This window comes from Manacus vitellinus, unplaced genomic scaffold (genome assembly GCF_001715985.3).
Source record: "Manacus vitellinus isolate BGI_N305 unplaced genomic scaffold, ASM171598v3 scaffold_12_pilon, whole genome shotgun sequence".
Taxonomy (NCBI): domain Eukaryota; kingdom Metazoa; phylum Chordata; class Aves; order Passeriformes; family Pipridae; genus Manacus; species Manacus vitellinus.
This window is the reverse complement of record NW_021938949.1, coordinates 7,376,205-7,398,145: the sequence shown is the minus strand read 5'-3', so window position 1 is coordinate 7,398,145 and position 21,941 is coordinate 7,376,205. Positions and strand designations below refer to the sequence as shown.

Here is a 21,941-nt window from a genome sequence, read left to right as displayed (position 1 = left end):
GGCGGCACTTCCGGGCCGCGTAACCACGGGCAACCACCGCGCGCCGGAGAAAGAACGAGCGCCCCCCTGCGGCCCGGGTGGCGGCGCATGCGCAGAAACATCGGCGCGCCTGAGGGCAGCGCCGGGTAGGGCTCGGGCTGTGCGCGGAGCGCGAGTGACACCAAGCGGCGCCGCGGGGCGGAAAGCCGGCGGCGGCGGGACAGCCCCGCCAGGTTCCGCTCCGCCAGCGCGCCGGGAGCTCCTGCGCCGGGAGCAGCGCACGACCGAACGCGGCGGATCGCGTCTCCAACCGCACCCACCGCCGCGCGGGCGCGCGGAGCTCCACGCCCCCCACCGGGGCTCGGCCACGCCCCCCGACCGAGCATTGGCCACGCCCCTTTGCGACACTCGCGGTGGCGGCCGGCGCCGGGCCGGTCCCGGTGCCGTGTCTGTTCTGTCCCGGTGCCGATCCCTGTTCCTGTCGGTCCCAGTGCTGGTCCCTGTTACTATCCCGGTGCCGATCCCTGTTCCTGTCCCAGTACCCGTCCCTGCTCCTGTCCCGGTGCCCCCCGGCCATGTCCGGCCCCCAGTCCTGGTTCGTGGCCCGGGCCCGCCGCCGCTTCGCCATGACCCGCGAGTGCGCCGTCCTGCTGCCCGGCGTATGCGCCGCCCTGGCCGACCCGCGGCAGCCCGGCCTCGACGACACTTGCCTGGAGAAGCTGCTGGACTGGTTCCGCAGCTTGACGTGGTTCGGTGAGCGCCGGGGGCCGGGCCGAGGGGAGGGAGGGCGGCGGGTCAGCACCGTGGGGGAAGGTCCATCACGAAGTGATTTGGGTTGGAAGGGAATTTTGGGGATCCTGCAGTCCAGTCCCCTTCCAAGGCAGAGCCACCCAGAGCAGGTGACACGGGAACGCGTCCAGGTGGGATTTGAATGTCTGCAGAGAGGAAGACTCCGCGACCCTCTGAGGTGCTGTCCCCTCGGAGACACCTGAAAACGCTGTTTAGTAGCTGAGGCTACACCTGGGCTTGGACCCAAAATCCTCAGTTCTAAGAGTTGTTAGGGGTTACCTCAGCTCAGGGAATCACCTCAGTGGGAGGGACAGTCCTGGCAGTGACCTGCTGTTCTCTGGCACCACTAGACCCGACTGTGGAGCTGGTGCAGGACAACCCGTGTCTGACAGAGCTCATCAGCTCCGTGCTGGCCCTGCCCGAGCCCAGCCCCAGCATCCTGTCCTTCACCCTGCAGTTGGCTGGGATACTCGCTGCCTCCGAAAACCGCTTCCAGCACCTGCAGGTGAGTCAGCCACCTGAGATTATGGGATAACTCTGCCTCTGTACAGCACTGAATCCCTGGACTGATCCTGTAGATTTAAACTGCACTAACATGTCATTTTCCCTCTATAGTAGGTTGACAGGAGGTTTCTGATTCTCTGCAAAAATGAGAGAGCTTTATAAAGCCCTACTTTCTACACTAAAATACATTTATAGTACAAAACCCGAAAGGCTTCATTCACAGGGAAGAGATGTGTACAAGTGCATAGAGCAGTCTAATGGAACTGATAAGTTCCATTCAAGTTCCATTCCATATAAGTTGATGTATACCAACTCATGATATACAGAAGTTGTCTCTAGCACCTGAAAAACAAGCAGTTTTGGTACTGAACAACTCTGTTGCTTAATCCCTGAGAGAGCCATACGTTGAGTTTAAGCCTGGCATTCTGAAATTTTTCTATTTTCGTGGTACTTCTAGCAAGAGAATCTTTCACTACCCTCGATACTCTTGACCTGGAGGACAGAGCAGCCTCCCCTCTCCCCTTTAGCCCCTCTGCTCACCGTTTCCTCTGTGTTCTGCTCTGGCCTCAGCAGGAGAAGCTGCTGGGGAGGCTGTTTGGCCAGGACGGGCCCCGGGGCCGTGCAGTGTGGGAGGACGCGTCGGTGCGCAGCGGTTGGGTCAAGGGAGTGCACAGCATGGTGCACCACCAACCCGCCCTGCACTTCCTCTGCAGCGGGGGTGAGTACTGCCAGCTCTGCTAACTCACTCCCCAGATTCTCTGTGTCCCTTCCATTCCAGTCAGGTGTTTGCTCAGATGTCAAATTCCAGTTGCTCACATGTCAAATGAGCGAGAGGAGTCTTCCTTTATTTAAGAGTTAAAATAAGCCATTTGTCAAAAGCACCAAGGCCATTGAGGATCTGCAAACGGTTTTCTTATTTTGTTTGCTTATTGTTAAGGACTGGCTGACTTTGAGTAGAGGCTCCAAAATAAAAGATAAGAAACTCCACCACCACCATTTAAAGCTGTGTGGTACCTGAGTTAGAGTCACACGTGGTTGGAGTTCAACAAGGCTCCACCTCACCATAGGAACGCCGTTGTTTTTTCCTCCAGTGACTTGTTCTGTTTTCCCACAGGAGGCATGGACGTGATCTTCGCTCTGCAAGGGGATCCCAGCCTGTTTGTTGCTTCAGCTGCCAGTCAGCTCCTGGTGCACATGCTCACCTTCTCTGTAGAGTCTGAAACATCTAAACCTCTCAGCCCAAAGGACTGTGAGTGGCCAGCGTGTGCCCAGATGATTAAAAAGCACGTGGAAGATTCCCTTCAGTCCGGCTCTGCCTCTCACATCGAGCAGTCACTAAAGCTGTTAATCAGCTTGTTTGGCAGTTGTTATGCTGCATGGACTGAAGTGCTTTGGTCAGACATAGCAAAGCAAATAGAATCCTTTCTGATGGAAGAGACTCTTCAAGCACAGCACATGCTGGCAAACCTTTTGCTTAACGTGGCACGGTAAGGATCTGGCACCTTGGATCCCGTGGTCATATATATCTGTTTTCCACTGTGTAATAGGATATATAACTTACACTTCTTTCTTCTCAGGTCCCCTGTGTTTTGTGACACTGAAGGCAGTTTTTGGGCATTAGTAACTTCTGCTCTGGAACACTTAACCCCAGTACAAGCATGTCCTTTGGCAGTGGGACTTCTGAAGCTCTGCAAATGGTAGGACTTACTGCAATGAAATTTTTACTCTCTGCAGATGTTTCTGTACTAAGATCTCTGCTGTCTTTCCAGGAACTGTTATTATCCTCACTGCATTTTCTGTTACATTGTTTAATATGTGAGACTGGTTGCCAAGAGTCATGCCAGTAACTAACAGACTTCAGGCTGTACTGATAGTAAGGATAATACAGTTTCAAAGAGAGAGAGATTAAAGGAGCCAGCATCTTGTTATGTGTATACTCTTGCATCTTACCTACAGCCAGCCAATTCCAGGAAGAAATAGCAAATTCCAGTAACTATACTGCCAAGGTTGACTGAGATGAACACCATTTGGCTGCCTGTCAAATCTAGTAGCCTGTTCCATTTTCCCTTTCACAAAAACCCTGGCTAGTGTAAGAGCTTTCACTCTGTCCAGCAGAAGTAGGGATCTGGAGACTCTGGAGACAGTTGTAGAATAACTGAAGTTGGAAAGAACCTGTAGGAGTGATCTAGTTTAACCTCTTGTTCAGTGCAGGGTTCACTTCAAAGGCAGGTCAGGTTGCTCAGGGCCTTCACCCTTCAAACATCCCCAAGGATGAGGATTCCACAGCTTCTCTGGGCAACCTGTTGCAGTTTCATTTCACTATGAAAAGTATTTTCTGTGTACCCAGTTGGAATCTACCTTGTTGCAATCTAAGATTCACATCTTGTGCACTTCTGAGAAGTCTGCCTGCACCTGCTCCATAACTGCCCTCTAGGTAGTGAAAAAGTATCAAGAAATCATCAGATGAATACAGCATATACAGATTCTGGTTTACAGGCTAAGTAACACTTATGTTTTAAGATAGAAGGACACCATTTTGTTGACAAGAAACACTTCCCTCTCAGCCTCCTTCTTACACAGGATCCCACTCTCTATTTGCATACCTTGATAAAGCTCCTTCTAAATTCCAGAGCCATTTCTCCTCTGCTTTCAGTTAGCAAGGGAAGCTTGGAAGAAGGCTCAGATTGTGATACTGCTTCTGTTGCTCTGTCATTGCTGGCTTGGTTAAAAGCCTGCATAAAAATCATTATTCTGTTCAGAATTTGGGGGCAGACATTTGGGAAGGAATTGAAGTGTTCTTGTTTTGGTAACTGCTGTTTTCTCCTTGAAGCCCACAAGATGTGAGGATTCAGGCACTGACTGTTCTACTTCAGCCAATGGACTGTATTTTGAGAGCAGCCTCCCAGCCTCTGGAATATGCAGGTACAGTTGTGAGAGAAAAGTTAGAGGCCAGTCTGCTTGCCAGTGTTTCAAGGGTCTGGTGCAGGCAAAACTGGAGGTGAAAGAGTAGAACAAGTCAAGGACAGTAGCAGTGTTTGTGATAAAGTGCAGCATCCTACTGACAGTTGCATTTGAAGGGATATTCATACTACATCACTGAATATCTTGATTAACTTTGAAAATCAGTCTTTTGTGCTCAATAACAACTTGAGCTCTTCCCTTCTCTGGTCCTCTAGGTTTGCTGGATGAGTCTGTTAGTGATCCTGTCACTGTTGAAAGTCTTCTGTCCTCCAAGACATCTTGTGCTGGTCTCCTGTGTCAGACCTTGGCTCACCTGGAGAAGCTGCTGTCTTTGGTAACATTCAGAGAGTGGAAAAAAGCCTGGGGATCAAATTGGTCCTTGAAAGACAATGTTAAGATTGGTTGCAAATTTTTGCAGTAGAGCTTTAATAGAACATGGAGAGGAGTTGACAGTGAGGGCTTCCATAGATTAAAGAAATTAGCAAATATTAGCAAAAACCTTTCAAATATGAAAACAGAACAATACTGAGGCTTGTAAAGAAGGACTGCACGTAAGTTCTAAATCCATCTTCACAAGCTTTGTTACCATACCTCCTACTGCAATTATTGATGCAGTGAAAAAAAACAAAGATAATTTTTTTGTACTTCTTAACATTGTGCTACCTCAAGAACCCTCTAGAAATTGCAGATTTCACTCCTTCCTGACCAAAAACTCTTTGTACACACTTGGAATTTCTGCAGGAAACTCTTTTCTTTTTTTTTTCTTTCTCACCCATTAGAAACATTTAAGAGTGGATTTACCCTGTGTGTCCTTGCTGCGCTCTCTCATGGCAATATTACAATTCTGTAATGGCCTCCTGAGTCCTGCTTCCCCTCTGGGAACCACAATAAGCCGAAACTTGATCAATTGTTTCAGGGTGCAAAAGTCAGCTCTCGATGTCCTTGCAGCACTCTCAGAGAAAAAAGGTGAGTTAATCGTCGCTTTCTCCTCCAAAACAGTTTTACAGTCCTGAGTCTTTCTGTATTTCAGCAGTTGAATTGGGATTGGGATGCTCCTTCTCTCAGTGTTGGTGCTTTAGTTTTGTTTTCTCGGTTTCAGGCTGTGACACACTCATAGGAAATCTGTTTGATGTCCTTCTGGCATACCTGGAGAGTCCAAACACCAGCCCTACTGTGAGTGCAGAACTAAGGACACATCCATATCTAATAGCTTGCCCCAGTGGGATGTAATCCTGAGAAATTCTGACCATGGTTGTTTCTTAGCATAGTTTGTATCAGAATATGTAGGAGACTTGTCTTGGTTCTGGATGGCTTAGGAAATAGCTAAAATTGTAATGAGAGAGTAACTGAGCAATGCAGTGAGTGTCCTTGAGAAGACAGGAGCCATCACATCTAAGAGTAGCACTGACAAACTCAACCTGACACAGCCATGAAGTATTGAATTCTTTGCATAAGGGAATTTGTTTTCTTGCTTTGTCTTGTTCAAATGACTCCAATGAGAACCGCAAATCAAAAGCTGGAGGTACTTCAGAATAATAAGTTGAGAACAGGCATTTTCTGTGTGTTTGTTAGAAATTATATATAAGCACTACTTATTTGTGGCTTACTTCTTTGTAAGTACTCATTTAGTCTGAGAATTGCTCCGTAAGTTTAAGGCTAAAATGAATTTTACTTCTAATGGCATAAAGGCCACACTGCCTCCTCCTGTAGTAAAATAAATCTGCTTTACATTGTTTCAGGTTCTAAAGAAAGCCTTTCAAGCTACATCCAAGTGGTTGGTGCGCTTGCAGGAACTGTCCTGCTCCAACAGTCAGTGCCAACAAACTGAGAAGATTTTGGAAGGTAATTAAACTATTTGAGACAAACAGCAGCTAGTAGCATATATGAAATCTGCTCTTCCCTACCTATCCTGCTCAAAGCACTTAGGATTGACTTGTTCACAATTATGTTAAATTCAAGTTTAGCTGCCCAAATAGTGCTTTGAAGCACTCTGGTAGAAGCACAGAGCAAAAGGGATTGCATCAGATGAAGGGATGTGGAGGTTGTACAGTGATGGCTTCAGTAAGGCTTGTTACCTTTCATGTCCATTCAGGCTTGTCACTTGGCTTTTACAGATGTGTTTGTGGTGCTGCAGAAGCGTTTGTGCAGTCCTTGCTGGGAAGTAAGAGATTCTTCTCTGGAGTTCCTCACTGCCATGATTAAATGCTTGAAAGGTAGGTACAAAGATTTAACAGTTCAGATTGAAAGAGTACTTCTTTTAATGTGAAAGTCAGTCGGGCTGGTAAAGCATCTTCTGACCTGTAACTGGAGGGCTAAGAAAAGAAAGAAGTGTCAAGATTTTTACTCTTAGATCATGATCAAAATCTGACAAAAATATTAATAAACTTATCCTGCTTTTCTGTTGAACTCAGATTGCTGTGCCTGCCTTAATGGCAGTTTTGGTGAGTTAAACTGAAGGGTGTTGAGACATGTATGTCAAGGCAGGTGACAGTGCTTAATGGCAGATAATACTTTCCCTTTTTTCAGTTTGCTCTGCAGTGGAGCCTGGTTTCTATCAGCAGGCTGGGGGCTGGGCTTTAGAAGGTTAAAAACATAGACCTGCTTTGCATGCTCTGGATTATTTACTGGTTTCCACTTTACTGCTAGCTCAGGCTCTGCAGCAGGTAGCACTGAAGCAATGTTAATTTTCCTGTGGTAGCTCAGTGATGGTGGAAGTTGTCGACTGCTGTTGTCCCCAGGTCACAAAGGAAGCATTCAGCACACTCAGCTGCATTAGCAGTTTACCCTGCAGCCCCTCTAAGTGCTGTTGTTCCTTTTGTTTTCTCTGCCATATGCCTTGACAACAAGAAAGGAGGACTACTTTTTCTTCCTTTAAACAAAGGCATAAGTTTGATGAGGCTGAAACCATGTCCCCGCTTGCCCGCAGAAAGTTTTTTCTTGCTGCTAAAACAACTGTAAGTGCAATTTTCCAAGTTCCAATGTCTAGCAGAGCTTGACTGAAAGTCACCAAGCTGCTGGGAAATGGGGAGCCTGACACAGAGCATCTGTGCTCTTGTGAGCAGCTGCCTGGTCTCTGCAGAGGCTCGTCTCACTGGCAGCTGTCCCTGCAGGCAGTGGGCATCCTTGTATGACGCAAAGAGCTGTTTGCTTTGGAAACAGCTTCATGCTCAGAGAGAATAATGCCCCACTTCTTTGGCTTGCTGTCTTGTTTACAGACCAGGATGGGTTCAGGCAGTGTCTGCTGTCCTCAGAGGTGCCAAGGCTTACAGAAAATCTGCTGGAGGATCCAGAGAGCTACGTGCGGGCGAGTGCTGTGACTGCTGTGGGACACCTGGCCTTCGTTACTTACTTTGCTCCGGAACCACCTGTAGCAGGGAATCAGTATAACAAAGAGGTATGATAACTCCCTCTGCACAAGCAGAACTACCCATCAATGCACTGCTGTATTACTTATAACTTTTTTTCCACAAGTCATTTGCAGGCTCATGCAGGCAGATTTAACAACCAGTAGTGACAAGATTTTGTACTTCTGCTGTTCTTGTTTCTTTGCATGTTTCTCCCCTCACTGTGCTTTCTCTTTTGTCTTTTTGCATCTAGAGCACTGTAGCAAAGCTTCAAGAAATCTTGTCAACAGACTCTGAGGGCTTTCCTAGGAGGGCTGTGATCAGCATCTTCACCAAGTGGCTGAGAGAAGGCTGCACAGCTCAGCTGGAAGACACAGAGCAGTTCGTCTCCAGAGTCATCCAAACTGTGGAGCATGACTTGGACTGGGAAGTCAGACTTGGTGGTTTGGAACTGGTTGAAGTTTTCTGTAGCCAGACCATTTGCCAGCTTGGCCTTTCTGAGTGCCCCTATGCTCCTGTCTCCTCTGCAGTCACCAGTTCCACCCCTCAGAACGAGCTGCTGAGGGTGTTCTGCCGAGCAAAACTGTTCGGCTTTTTGTTTCGATCGTTGTGTGACTGTGACAAACCAGTGGGGCAGAGAGCCTGTGACATCCTGATTGGCCTAAGAGGGAATTTCTATCCAGTGAGTACTTTGGAGAATCCACAAGAGATTGAAGATTCACCTGCAGGACGTGGCATTGCCTGGTTACAGAGGACACTAAGACAGGGTTCTCTGGCCCAGAACTTTCCCACAGATGGTGGTAACGGGGTGGATTTTCAAGATCCAGAGAGCATGATGGTAGCTTTGGGTGCAATAGACTTACTAGAGCTACATGATGAGCTAAATAAAAGTAGTGACCATGTGGAAGAAAGCCCTCAGTCCCTCTTACAGGACATCCTTGCTACTATGGGGACAATAGAGGAGAATGAAGTCGACTGTTACTGAAGACATTTCTTGCTCTGAGGGAGCAGTGCTTAAGCAGTTTTCTTCTGGAGGAGAAGGGTGGTTTTGTTAGCTGTTAAATGGGTTAGAAAATCTTTTCTTTAATACTGATAATTTTTTTTGTTAAAAAGTGTAGTTTGCAATAAACAGTGGTTTCTTTTTCAAAGTAAAAACATGAGAATTGCATTTGTTCTTTTTTTTTTAAGTTGTGTGTCTTTTAAGAAAGCACCTGACCATGCCTCCGTAAGGAATCATTTGAAAAAAACAAAACAGTGACTGAAAACAGGCTGTGGGCTCCTTTCAGAGCAAGAGTAGCTAAAACTGATGAAGACTGGTTTTGACCTTTAGAGCAGAAGGTGGGATTTAAGGAGTAAAAAGCTGATCATCCTTAGCCTTACAAATTGTCTTCTGTAGACCATATACTTGTTTGATCTCAGCAGCGACAATAACGTGCTGACTTTGGTTTTAATTGAAGCCATAAGCAAGTCCATTTTGCTGATTTTTTTTTCCAGTGCTTCTCCATTCCTGAAGCACTGGGATAGTTTCTTAACTTGTAAGAGAAACTGACACCTGCAGCTTTTTCATGATAAATTTGATCTATGCTTAGCTTTGGCAAACAATCAGAAAACAGCAGCTAGAGTGTGAATGGCAACACTTTTCTGAGAAAAAATTGCCAATTTCATAAAAACTCAGGAAAGACTAGTTTGCAACTCACTTCAGTGTCTTGCCATGTGCTAAGAAGCTTTGTTCAATCTAGAAAAAAAAAAAAAACAGTACCTTTTCCAGTAGATCAAACCACGCTGTCTCCTTTTCCATCGCCGAGGTGTTACTGAGCATCCTTCACCCTCCTGCTGCTTGTGTAGGGGCAGGAACACCACACTCATTTTAGGCTAGTGGAGGCTGTAGCATCTAATGCAGTGAAAGGACTTCTGCAATCTCCTCTTGCAATATTATCCCTGCAGCAACACAATGGGGTGAGATGTAGTTTGGATCTTTTGCTGGTGAGGCTGAAGATTTACTCTGTGCCTTTTGATGAAGTCAGCACAGCTTTATGTGTGACAGAGCCCTTGGGTGTTTTACCAGCAGCTGTTATTAGGAGAGGCTAGCTCTGCTTCTGATACACAATTCTACTTGAGCAGGGTCTACACCTGGCAAAGGGCAGAGGAGAATAAAATTCAGGCCTTTTCCTGCCACTGTGTTCGTCTCAGAAACTGAAAGGGTTAGTGAGAGGGAAGGGATGTGCTTTTAAAGAAGCGTGGATTGTTTGTGGAGTTCTAGTGAAGGGATTTACAGTTCCAAAACCAGCATTCTGTGTTGACAGTAGGTCAGATATGCTCCAGGAAAGGAGACAGCAGGTTGCTGTGTAAACAGCTCCTTCCCATTCAGCACTCAAACTTGTGATTTCTGGGCTGTGCAGTTCAGGACGCTCCAAGGAATTATTCAGATATCAGCAAATCGAAACAGTGAGTTGTTACAGAAGGGAAACTCACTGCTTATTACTGAGGTCTCTCAGCTCCCAGACCTATTAATTTTTTATGGGACTTTTTTTTGTTTTAATCAGCTGGGGTGATGGTGACATTAAGTTTATAACATTTGCCAAATTGCAGTCCAAAGTGATGTTTATACACAGGGTGCTTGTACACTAAAACTTAAATGTATAACAAACTGGGAGGGCTCCTTATCTCTAGGAGGAGTATTAATGACTCGCTTCATCTTTCATTAAAAACAGGTCTCCACCTCCAGCAATTATGTGACTCAGAGCTGACTCTGTGATTCCCTCTCTCTCTGAGCTTTGCCTTACTTTGTTTTCTCTGCTGCTCCAGTTACAGTGGAGTCCTATTAACACTGAGGTGTTTGCACTGACATCCTGCACCTGATAATTGGGAGAGACAGGAAGGATCATGAACATCTGAACAGTGTGCAGAACAAATGCCAGGGACTAGAGGGATTAAGGGAGAGGAAGGCAAATTAAAAACTAACAATTCTTTCTACAAGAAATGATGGGATGGGATTTGTGAGCTTGAAATTTAGCTACCTGATTTGTGAACGTGCACCAATGTGGATCATCCATCATGCTGGTATAACCTCTCTAGGATGCCCATCTTTGCACATTTGAGGACTCATACAAGCCCTACCCCACTTGCTCACACTGCCAACTCATTTTAAACCCACTTCTTATCTACCAAGGCTTGTTTTGCACCTCCACAAGATCCTTATCCCAGCCACACAGCTTCCTGCTGGGTTAAGAGTTACACCCTGTGGTATGTCTTGCCAAGGGGCTGTGGTCATGGTGCCCCTCTGGGGAAGGATTAGCTCCCAAGGAGCCCATCCTTGGCAGACTGGTTTCCCCCAGATGCATCCTGAGCATTCACTCCAACAAGTGCTGCTGCTACTCACCACTTCACAGCACGACAACAGCCATCCATAACTCCATAAACTGCACACCAGCTCGCTCCTGTCACACACCGAGGACTCCAGGGACGTGGGGAGGGAGCGGGGCTGCCCGACCTGCTGTTACAGGCACAGGAGAAAGTTCAAAGCTGCCTCTTTGGGATGGATTTCTGTGGAAACTGCTGCGTTCACCCCGCCAGCGCTGTAGCTGTGCTGGGTTCCTGCAGGAGGCACCACCGAGAGCTTTTCCAACACACGCACAAACACAACCCAGCTGATTTGGCAGCGGCTGTGGCCGGACGTGAGCCTCGTTTAACGCAAGAGGCAGCGAGAATCGGAACTGTCGTTTCCTTTAGATTGTGCTGTGAAAAGCAGGCAGTGGCAATCCAGGTGGTATCAACGCAGAACATCACAGATCAGAAAGAAATTACATCTCTGGTGGCTGGTACTGTGAAAGGAAAAGATTACAAAGCTCATTTCAGCTCTTTATCTGCATAGGGGCAATGTTAAATTATGTTGTCTGATCTGTACACAGGTATGAAATTCTTAGAGTTGCTTTCAACACACTTCAACAAAGCTCTGAAGAAAGGATTTATCCTTTAACTGCTCAGGCTCAGGCAGACACAGGAGAGAATAAGCATCTTTGGCTCAGCCCTACACAAGCAATGGCTTTATGAAAGCTGCCAAAAGAATGGCTGCTAATTTTCTGGTTTAATACACTAGACATTTACAGTACAAAGAATATTCTTTGCCTAATTATACTAATTGCACAACTTAGTAAAAAAATGGTCCATAAATGACTAAGGCCGTTGCTTTAGCTTAGGTGTATGTGACCTGTGATTACAGATCAGCTCATGCACATCTTTGCAATTTTCTTCTGTACATCTCCAATAAAATTTGCTCTACCTTTCAATGCATATTCATCAAGGCTTCTAAAAACCACTGTGCACTAGAGAGGAAACTCATCAACCAACTTCACTGCAGAAGGTCTCAGCAATTTACAATGGAAAAATATACCAGTGGCAGCAGCTCTGTGTCATTTCCCTTCTGAGCAGTGGTTTTTGTCCTCTGCTGAGAAATAAAGCACCACTTCAACGCAGCCAGACCTCAGCCTGCGTCAGCTGTGCTGCTCCACAGACAGGACAGGTCTTGCCTTTAACCTTCGAGCCAGCACACGGAGAAATGGGATTCAAAGGAGCAGTGTGTCCGTCTGAACGAGGTGGAACAAAGCTGTAAGGAAACACACACATCGTGGGTACTCTCATACCTCATCCCCTGGTGGAAGGGGAAATGAGGAGTCCTCATCAAGAGTCCCTGCAGAACCACAGGTGCAATTACACAAAGGTTCACCTCAGAGCAAAATAAAGCTGAAGAAAACAGCGTTTCTGTCCGTGATATCAATACCGAGTCTCTGCAGCTGAGAGTGTTTATTTACGTTATAATAAACATATAACAGGGCTGCAAAGATGCCTTTCACACTGCTGCCTCCAAAACAAATCCATCCAAACCAAGTTACTCCCCAGTTGCCTGGTTGTTAAACTCTTGTGCCAGGGCAGGGGCTCACTGTCTGGGTCAGAGGGTGCACCCACTCCTCTGAGAGATGTTGCTCTATTAGATCAGACCAGGTGTAAAGTAAAACCACAACCTTAAACAGCTCCTGTAAAGTGTTGGGGCTTGAATTGTCACAGGTCTGACCATTTTCCCTCCTTGTCAGTGCAAGATAGGTGGGAATTACCCTTAAGATGTAGATAACCTTCAGATCTTCAGTTCTCCCAGTTCATTATCTCTCAGGTCTCACATTTCCAGCCTCCACTGACCCCATATTCCCCAAGCTTTCGGGCTGGGTCAGTAGAGGGGAGCAGGGAGCTCATGCTGCTGTGCTCAGGGACATCCAGGCTTGTCCTGGCTGGTCTCTCACCACTGATCTTTGGCCTCAAACCAGCTTCTGGGCTGGGCTGTGACCAGCATGAAGGAGCTGCAGAGCCAGGTCTGGCAGATGGTGAATCCAGGCTGTAGGTCTTGAAACATGACTTGGCCCAGCCAAGCCAGCTCGAAAATAAACCCTTATTAAGCTGCATTAGCCATTGCACTTGAAGTTCTTCTGATTTAGCTCCTATAGGCTGGGGCACAGGTGAGCCCTGGAGCCCATCACTCCCAGTAACAAACACCCCTGAGAGGACTGATCTCATGATTACAACTCTTATTATGTGCCAACAACAAAAAAGCTGCAGTTAAAACACAAATGGCAATGGTTGCTAAGTGACAGCATCCATACAGGCTTGTCACAGCCCTGAGAAAAACAGCTGTGGCTGCACAGCAATCCTGTCTTGTCCATGTAATTGAGGATAAAAATGCTGTTTTCATTACTGTCTGGTAACCTTAACTTTGACCTATCAGAGAATTTTGTGCTTTAGGTTCTGACAAAGACCCCCATGAAAACAAGGCTAAAGCCTCCACTGAAAGCAGCTGAAGTGATTCTGATTCAAAATACTTTTAATATTGCATACTCCTTCAACATATTTTCTTCCCAGTGAAGTAGTACATAAGACAACAACAAGTCTTTCTCAGCTAAGTGGTCCATTTCTGACAAACAGGGAGCTAGTGACAGCATTTTCAGAGAGAGTCATGTGAAACAACAACAACAAAATCAGCAGAAAACCCCACCTGTCGGCTTCTAAAGTGAACCTGTGGGCTTTGTTCAACCACTGAAGCTTTCTGCAATATTTGGAAAAAATTATAACATCTTGGAGCTGCAAACAACACATAGCCTTATAAATAAAGTATTTAAACTCTAAATTTAAAATTACATGAAGTGATGGTTGAGTTGTTCAGGAGCCTGAGATCCAGCAAGGCACAAAGGGCTCACTTGCTCCAGTGAAAGGAGTGGTGGGACCAAAGCACCATTTTACCTGGGTGCGGTATTGCAAACCCCTAAATTAAAGAGACCCTAATTAGCACAACTGGCAGCAAAACCCATCCAAGAAAGATTATTTGTTTAAAAAGAGGAAAAGCAGTGTTGCAGCAGGCTGTGCACAGTATCTTGCTCACCCCACGTACTCCTACATGCTGCAGAAGAACCTGTTCGAGGCCGCGCTGGCAGCGGGGACAAAGAGACGGATCTGTCAGTGGTGTGTGAGCAGAGCAGAAGTGACCAGGAAAAGCCACCACCCGGCTGCCAAACGGAGCGAGAAATGCACCAACAGGCGAGCACAGCTCAGCACACACAGCTCAGCACACACAGCTCAGCACACACAGCTCAGCACACACAGTTCAGGACAACCCCCCCCCACAACACACCCCTGGGAGCCGTACGGCAGATCCATGCTGGGATCAAACACCGGGATCATCTTCAGCTGCCAGTGCAGAGCATCATAGCATGAAACGTCCTGCCAGGGTGTGTGTGGCCACAGTCACCCCAAGCAGCAGTTCTCAGTGACTACTGAAGATAATTATACCCTTTCCTAATGAATTCTCCTCTGCACCATCCACAGAAGCCTCTGTTTCCAGTGCCAGGAGTAAGAGCCCTGATCCTGCTGACAGCTCTAACAACACACGAGTTTTCGGTGCGGTCAAAGCTCATCCGTGTGGATAAAGCCAATTGACTGTTGCCTGTGGTCACTTATCTCCATGTCAGCATGGTAAATGCTTCTATTTTGCACACTGTGACAGAGTAAAATGTGATTTTTTTTTTGTCCCTCCATATTTTATCCATAAACACAGCACTTTCCCCGGCTGTTCTCATCCCTCAGATTCCTTCACCACAGCCAAGAAAACGAGCGTGTCTCGTACTGGTACTAAAACCCCGTGTCACTGCTCTCCAAATCCCGCAGCACAGGGTGAGTATTGCTGTGCAGACAAAGGTCTGACTTTTCAGCAGCATTAGATTAGGCAGCTCAAAGGTGTAGTGTGCCGTCTGGCTGGCTGGCTGGAAGGCACGTCCCCCGCGTGCTCTGCGGTGCTGGCGGGCAGAGAGCTCAACTCTGCCACTGCCACAGACATGGCATCATGGAGGGGGAAAACAGAGAGAGAGAGAAACCTCCTGTCATCCTAATTCCTGTTGAGAACTTCTGCCCCGTAGGGATCAGCCTTGCCTTCCTCCCTAGTTTGGGAGCATCTTCTCCGCCCTCTATTTATTACAACGAGATCAAAGATTCATCTCCATGGAAACGTCTGAGCTCAAAGAGTTTCTGCACTACAGCTTTACATCCTGCACGTAGGGCTTGGCACTGGTTTTTGAAACAGCTTTGAGATGATCAGCACTTGGGTCCCTACAGAAGTGGTTTGATTAGTAATAATCAATAATCTGTGCAGCGTGGGTGTGTGTAACACACACACTGCAGAGAGGAACTGCCATTCTGTTATGGAATCTGTGGTCCATGGACCCTTCAGCTTCCAAGCTGCTTCCCTCATGTCCAGAGCAGGTGTGGAACACTGACACAGGTGTTCTTCAGTAGTTGGCACCTCAGCACTTTGACCTCACATCTGAAGTTTGGTAGGACTTCCAGCAGCTGTAGAGACCCAGAGACGTGGGCAGAGCTGCTGGAGCTGCTTGGATTTACCCAATGGAAACAGCAAGTGGCCTAACACTCAGCCCAGCAAAGACTTCATGAATTCTGCCTTCCAGCTGTTGCCTCTGGACCAGCAGTGCTTGGGGCACTGGGGCTGGGTCATTCCAGTCACTTCCCTCCCAGTAGCACTGAGCCTCCAGTTTCTTCAGCACAGTCACTCCCACAGCTAGTTCCCAGGAGAGGGGAAAATAAAAAAAATTAAGTAAACCAGACATGTTTAATGCTATTTTTGTTCCCTGTTCAGTTCACCACATGGCCACACAAACTGTTAAACTGTCGTGCTGGGGGCAGGAGCAACCAGCCGGGAAGAAAACTATTCAAACAGCCACGGCAGCTGCTGCCGACAGAACGGGGCCGGGGAGCCGCAGCCTCGCAGGAAATCCTGGATTCTGCTCGACTCTCACATGAAGAAAAGGAGGACAAAAAGGAGTGAAGAAAAACCCATTTGCAAGGCTCACATTTTCACAGGCATGTCCTGAGAAGGGCGAGCAGGGCGTGGAAAGCACGTGAGGCTGCATTAGCACCGGAGCAGAGCTAACAGCATCCACCTGGAGAGCATCCGCCAGCACCTGGGGCAGGAGGAAGCCCCGTCTCCCAGCGCTGCCAGGGGCAGATCCTGCTCCTGAGGAAGTCAGACCACATCCCACTCCTGCTCCCGGCAGTGCTGAGCCCCAAGTTGCCCGTATGCACTCAGAATGTGATTTTTATAATCATATTAAGAAATTTCAGAATAGCAACTGTGCAGAGAGCAATCCAGCTGCCAGCATTTAGCCTTATCCTAGGGCACAGGCAGAATACGCCAGCCATGAATTAATACTGCATAAGCTGCACCATGCTGAGTTTCATAGCTTAATTATAAAAGAGAAAGCAATAATCAAGGGATCTGTAAGGCTAATAAATGTTCTGAGAACACCAAATGTGACACAAGATCCGCAGCCAGTGCGACAGGACACGAATGCATTTAAAAAGCACATTAATCACACGCCGTGTGTTAATTCACAGTTGGTTCCCAATGGCAGCATTTGGCCTTTTGCCTCCTTCGTAGCATCACCAGGCACAAGTGGATCATCACCCAGCCCAGAGCAAACTGGGCTGTGGTCTACCCACCCACGAGCAAAAACTCAGCCCAACAAGAAACAGAGATTAGCTCTGACTTAAAGCTCTGCAACCCTCTCTGCCTCATGCCTAAGCTCGGGTTAGTGCTCCCACCTGTCCTGGCACGGGGAGGTTTCTGGGTCAGTGACGTGTCCACCCGGCTGCACAGCACCTGTCACCTGGCCAAGGACAGCACGAGGACAAAATCAGCCCCCTGGCAAATCCTCCAGCCATCTCTGCAGCAAAACACTTGAAAGCGCTTCTGTTCCTCGGTGCCTCCAACTATCTCTCCCCTCCATCTCGTATTTCATCTCACTGCAGGGTTTTAATTATGCAGACAGCTCATTTCAAGGTCTCTCATTCACAGACTTCCCTTCGTCTATAGGGAGTGATTCTGTAGGGAGGGCATGTTTCAGATTACTGACCATGTGAAACTTGATGTCTCTGCACCTCTGTCTGAGGGAAATCTCTGATAAACCCTAAAACAGAGATGCCAAATTCCTGTAGACCGAGATGCCAATGCAGGACGTGACCCAGCCCTGAACTGGTGACATCAACAAGACACTCCTTGAGCTGAAATACTGCAGGACTTGGTACCAGACAGGTCTGCATGTATAGAAACTCGAAATGCTCCCAAACATTCACTTCTGCCCAATAATTTATTGTATCAGAAGTTTCCTATCTGTAAATGTCTCATCCTCTTCATAGTGCTCTGCCCAAGGATCTATTATCAAAGATCTATTTAAAAAAAAAAGAGCTACCCTTCTTCACTCACTAATAATCCCAAATTTAACTATGTCTTACTTAACATCTCCTCTGAAACCAGGAATTGAGATGCTATTTCTGCTGGCCTCAATAAATGGACTCTGCTGAATTCCAGGGAACACGCAGAGCAGACACCAGGCTGAGTCCTGGGATGGAATGTTCAGGCAGCAGCCTCCTCCTTCCTCAGTGTTCCTAAAGCCTAATCAGGAGCCAAGAGGAAATAATCATGGAAAAAAAAAAGAAAAAAAAAGATAAATAATCACGCTGTACATTCCCAAATCTTCTAAGCCAGGCCAAATTTGTACAATGAAGTTGTGTTCTTCTTGCTGTAAAAATATGTATCTGCCCCCTCCTCTGCCTCTGCGACCATCTGGGTACCTGAAATCATGATTCCTCATGGGAATGAATCATGGAGCATTCACACTGGCTTCCTACAGAGAGACTTCAAACACAAAACCAGTGGTAAAAACTGAAAAAGACCCTTAAATTACCCTTAGACTGGCACAAGACAGACTTGGATCAGGTACTGCCTAAATCTGTGGGCTGACATCTCTTCTCACGAGTCTCCAACTCCAGTAACAAGTCTTAACTCTGAATAAACTCATAATAATAGAAGCTGCCCAGACACACATGGAAGCCTGATCTAGCAACTTATTTCCAAATAAATGGCTCCCTTTCATCCCCCTGCAGATCTTCTGCCCAGTGTTTTCATTCTGACTCCAGAACTGTTCTCTTTTTCTCTCTCTTATCTTTTCCTCCAGCATCAGCTGTGGCAGCAGATTGCACTTACTAATCAAAGAGGGGCTGGGCTCTCTCTGTTTGTTCCTTAAAGTCTGTGGCACCACAGTAGCACCAGCCAAACACTTGTTTTCATTAAAGCTCCTCCCAAGCCTGCCAACAGAGCCTGGACTGTGCCAGGACACAGCAGAGAGGGACAGTTTTGCTGGTCCATCGTGTTTCCAGACGGAGCACGAGCGCTGCCTTAGGGACACCAATGCCCCCACTCCATCACCTACCAGAAGGTGCCTGCTGCTCTCTTCTGCTCTTCTGCCACTTCCTACTGAGGGAAGAAAACTGTTCTTCATTGCTGTTGATCTCAGCTGCCTCACTTGGGTTTCTCAAGGGAATCAGGGAAAAATGCGAGTACCACACTCGCGTTGCTATTCATCCATGAGGTTCATCCATAGGGCCCTGTAGGGAAGGGTGATGGACAGGACACAAGGCAGAGTCACAGGGCATGTCCTGACACAGAAATGGGACAGCTTGGGTAGTGCCCAAGGCAGCAGCTGGGCAAAGGAGGGGCCTTTCCACAGCACCAGCACAATGCACTGCATTTTTATGGTATCAGTGGAGGAGACAAGGAACATTTCATCTCCCTTCCGTGTCCCCTGACGTATGGCAGGGAGCCAAGCCAACTGATTTCAGTCAGGAAGCACAAAGCTCCCGTAGCCTTGTCAGCCACAGTCCCTCAAACTCCCCTGTTCAAGGTGAAATCCTGCTTTACTAATTCCTCATCTCCTCCTTCAGACTGTCTGTCTGCCTGCCAGAACCACCAGACCTTCAGCTTGCAAAGGGAATGAACCTGTCCCCAGACAGGTCCATGCTACATCCTCCCAATAATTCCCAGGATGGGAACTCTCAATCTCCTCTGCAAACCAGTCAGTCCTGTTTCTCCTCCTTCCCATCACCATTAATATGTAGATCTCACCCCTTGGCTTTTGTGCCTGTTCCTCCTAGCAAATTTTGCAGTTGCCTCATTTCCATAGAGGCAGCAACATGAGACTAGATTCTTGCTTTTTCTGTGTGTGCATTCCCTAATTCTCCTTCTTGTGCACAGCACAGTCCAAAGATGAAACAGCTCCTTGCCCAGCTGTGGCTGCAATTGCTTTAGGACCAACACCAAGTAGCTGCTAGTAATTCTGTGGTGTTGCCCAAATGTAGGTCAGAGCTTGGTGGCTGACCAGTAGGCAGAGAACATGAGCTGAACCCACATTGCTCTCTCTAGATTGCTGCTCATGTCCAAACTTTCAGAAAGTTTGCTTGGGTTCATTTATGCTTTGCAGTGGCAGCACAAACTGAAATGAAGAGGTGCCCTGGCCCCTTTGAAACTGCCTCAGGATTACAAGCATGCAGAAATAACACTCTGACTTTTGAATAGCCAGAACTCCAACAACAGGAGAATATTTCACTCCTGCAGTGAGCAATTTGCTTTCTGAAAAACAGCTGCACTGATATTGAGAGCACAATCCACTGGGAAGGAGCCCCTGCAGCAACTGGGTGATGCTGCCTGGGGTCACCTCCCTTCAGTCGGGCTTCCAGCAGCCTCATGTCCACCTGGAGTGACAAATACAGAGAGACCCAACACAGGCCAATACCACCAGTCTCACGTGCACAAACACTCCACCTTGGCTGGCAGGACAGGGCAAAAAAAAAAACCCATCAGACAGGCTGGGTCTGAGTAATTCCCTGGCTGCCCTTGCCCAGCTGCTATTCAGAAGGGGACAATCCAGAGCAGCACCATCCAGGAAGGATGTAGAAATACACATCGAGAGTACAGTCTTTGAGTCATTTCCTAAAATCTAGGTGGGGCCACAGTCACCTCTTCACAGAGATCACTACCTTTTACCCCATCCTTGCTCTGCTGAACCCGAGAACACATGCTTGGCTGAAGCCCGTTTGAGGAAAGGCATCTTATCTTGAATAGAAAACACCATCATATGGGAAGATTTTCCTTTCCCCAGTAATTTGTTCCAGCAGCTAATCAACTTTATTCTTTAAAAAATTAACGCCTATTTTCTCATTTCAGTTGGTCTGGCTCAGCCTGCAGCTGTGGGTTTGGGCTGTGCCTGTTCCCTCTGGCTTACACAGCTTGTGGGGTACCTGCCTTTTCTCCTTGTGGAGCTGTTTGTGTATCTACACAATTTTCTTCAGATAAACAGCTACAGTTGCTTAAATTCCAATCTAAGGCATCAGTCTGGGGATTTTTCTATGCTGTTTCTCCCTGAGGACTTGCTGCTCCATGAAGTTTCCTGCACTCACCTGCCCAAGGCGTGTGCCTCTCTACTTTACATCCTTCTGTGCAGAGCCAACGCATCGTGGTCTCTCCAGGAAACACAACTCGGCATAAACAACTGAGTTCAGAGCGGAATAATGACTGCTGCTGATCACTGCAGATAAAGGCCACTTGTGGTGAGCATCAGGCCTCTGTTGTGACCAGCTTTAATTGCAGCTGAGCTAATTCTGAGCGTGGCTGTCCTGGTGTCCTTTCACTCCCTCCATAGCCCCAAATCCCCACCACTCCAATTCACTGTGTGTCTGCCCTCTCTAACTCCTGGTTGTCTTCTCATCCAATTTTTGACCCTTCCTGCTCCCTTTTCCCTCCCCCTTCTGCTGATCTTCTCTTAATAAAACCACTTGCCTCCTAAAAAGTCAGAGAGTGACTGTGTGGCTGTTTCGTCTTCACTCTCTGTCCCTGCCTCCATCTCCCTCACTGCCAACTCTCCTGGGCAAGGACTACCCAGCTCCTCCTGTGCCTTCCCAGGAAAAATGAATCATTATGAGAATATTTAATAACAGTAGTCCTGTTTACCTGTGCTGGTCAGTCAGTGGGCTGGCAGCTAAGCCAACTATTAATGATTAAGTTTACACAATAGGTTTCTTAACAAAAAAATGATGCATTTTTGGAGCACACTCTATCAGTGTGTCTGGTTTTAGCTCACAGCTTCCTCAGGTAGGAGCTGGCTCCTTGAGGCTGTGTGGTTCTAAACATGTTGATGGTGTACTTGGAGCAACTCACAAACAGATAATTGAAGTTAATTAATACAAATAAACTCTAATTACAAGCAGCAACCAATTAAAACAGCACAGAGGACATCTCCTGTGCTTGGGGTAGCAGCTGAAGTGGAAGAGGATGCTATTCCAAGGCCTTAGGACTCTCTCCTGCCCTCCCCACACGCTGAATCTTGGGAAGGTTTCCCACAAGGAGGATTCATGAGCAGCTGCTGCTGCCAGGAGAAGCTGCTGCTTCGCCTCGGCCTGATTACAAGAGCAGCAAATTAGGGCAGTTTTTCACCAGTGATGCTGTCAGTGCCTTGAGAGCAATGCAGGCCCTGGGAACACAGGCTGCAGCACGCAGGGATGGTCTTATCCTGGTGCTTGCTAACCCTGCAGCACAGCACATGGGCATCTGTGCACTTCCATGGCCACCTTGGCTCCAATGGGATGTTCTGCTGGCCCTTGCAAAGCCTGTGGTTGTGCCAGGTGTGCCAATGCCATTTGGGCACTACAGCTCCTGAGCCTGTAAAACATGTTTTTTTCCCCTAATTTCAGTTTATGTCACTTAGGGACACACTTACCCAGGAATACCCAGGCAGGGTATTCCTTTTTCCTTCCATCTAAGGATGGCAGAAATGAGGGATCAAAGCACTCAAGGGATCAAAACATGAAAGGCAGAATAAATGAAGCCATGAAGAAATGGGAAGAGAGATCCACTCCTTTATTTTAATTAACCTTTACAAGAACAGATAATATTCCCAAATTAAAGGACATCGTGGGACGCAGAAA

General features: G+C 47.3%; 1 protein-coding gene across 1 annotated transcript; it reads left to right on the top strand.

The window, feature by feature from the left end:
* Positions 1-590: 590 nt before the first annotated feature.
* On the top strand, positions 591-8,734 carry BRAT1 (BRCA1 associated ATM activator 1). The gene is made up of 13 exons (XM_008928158.4): positions 591-732; positions 1,119-1,273; positions 1,843-1,990; positions 2,387-2,759; positions 2,850-2,969; positions 4,103-4,194; positions 4,449-4,567; positions 5,013-5,199; positions 5,333-5,406; positions 5,973-6,075; positions 6,348-6,446; positions 7,449-7,627; positions 7,831-8,734. The coding sequence occupies exons 1-13, from the start codon at positions 606-608 to the stop codon at positions 8,560-8,562; spliced, it is 2,508 nt and encodes an 835-aa protein (XP_008926406.3). The 5' UTR covers positions 591-605; the 3' UTR covers positions 8,563-8,734.
* Positions 8,735-21,941: the final 13,207 nt, after the last annotated feature.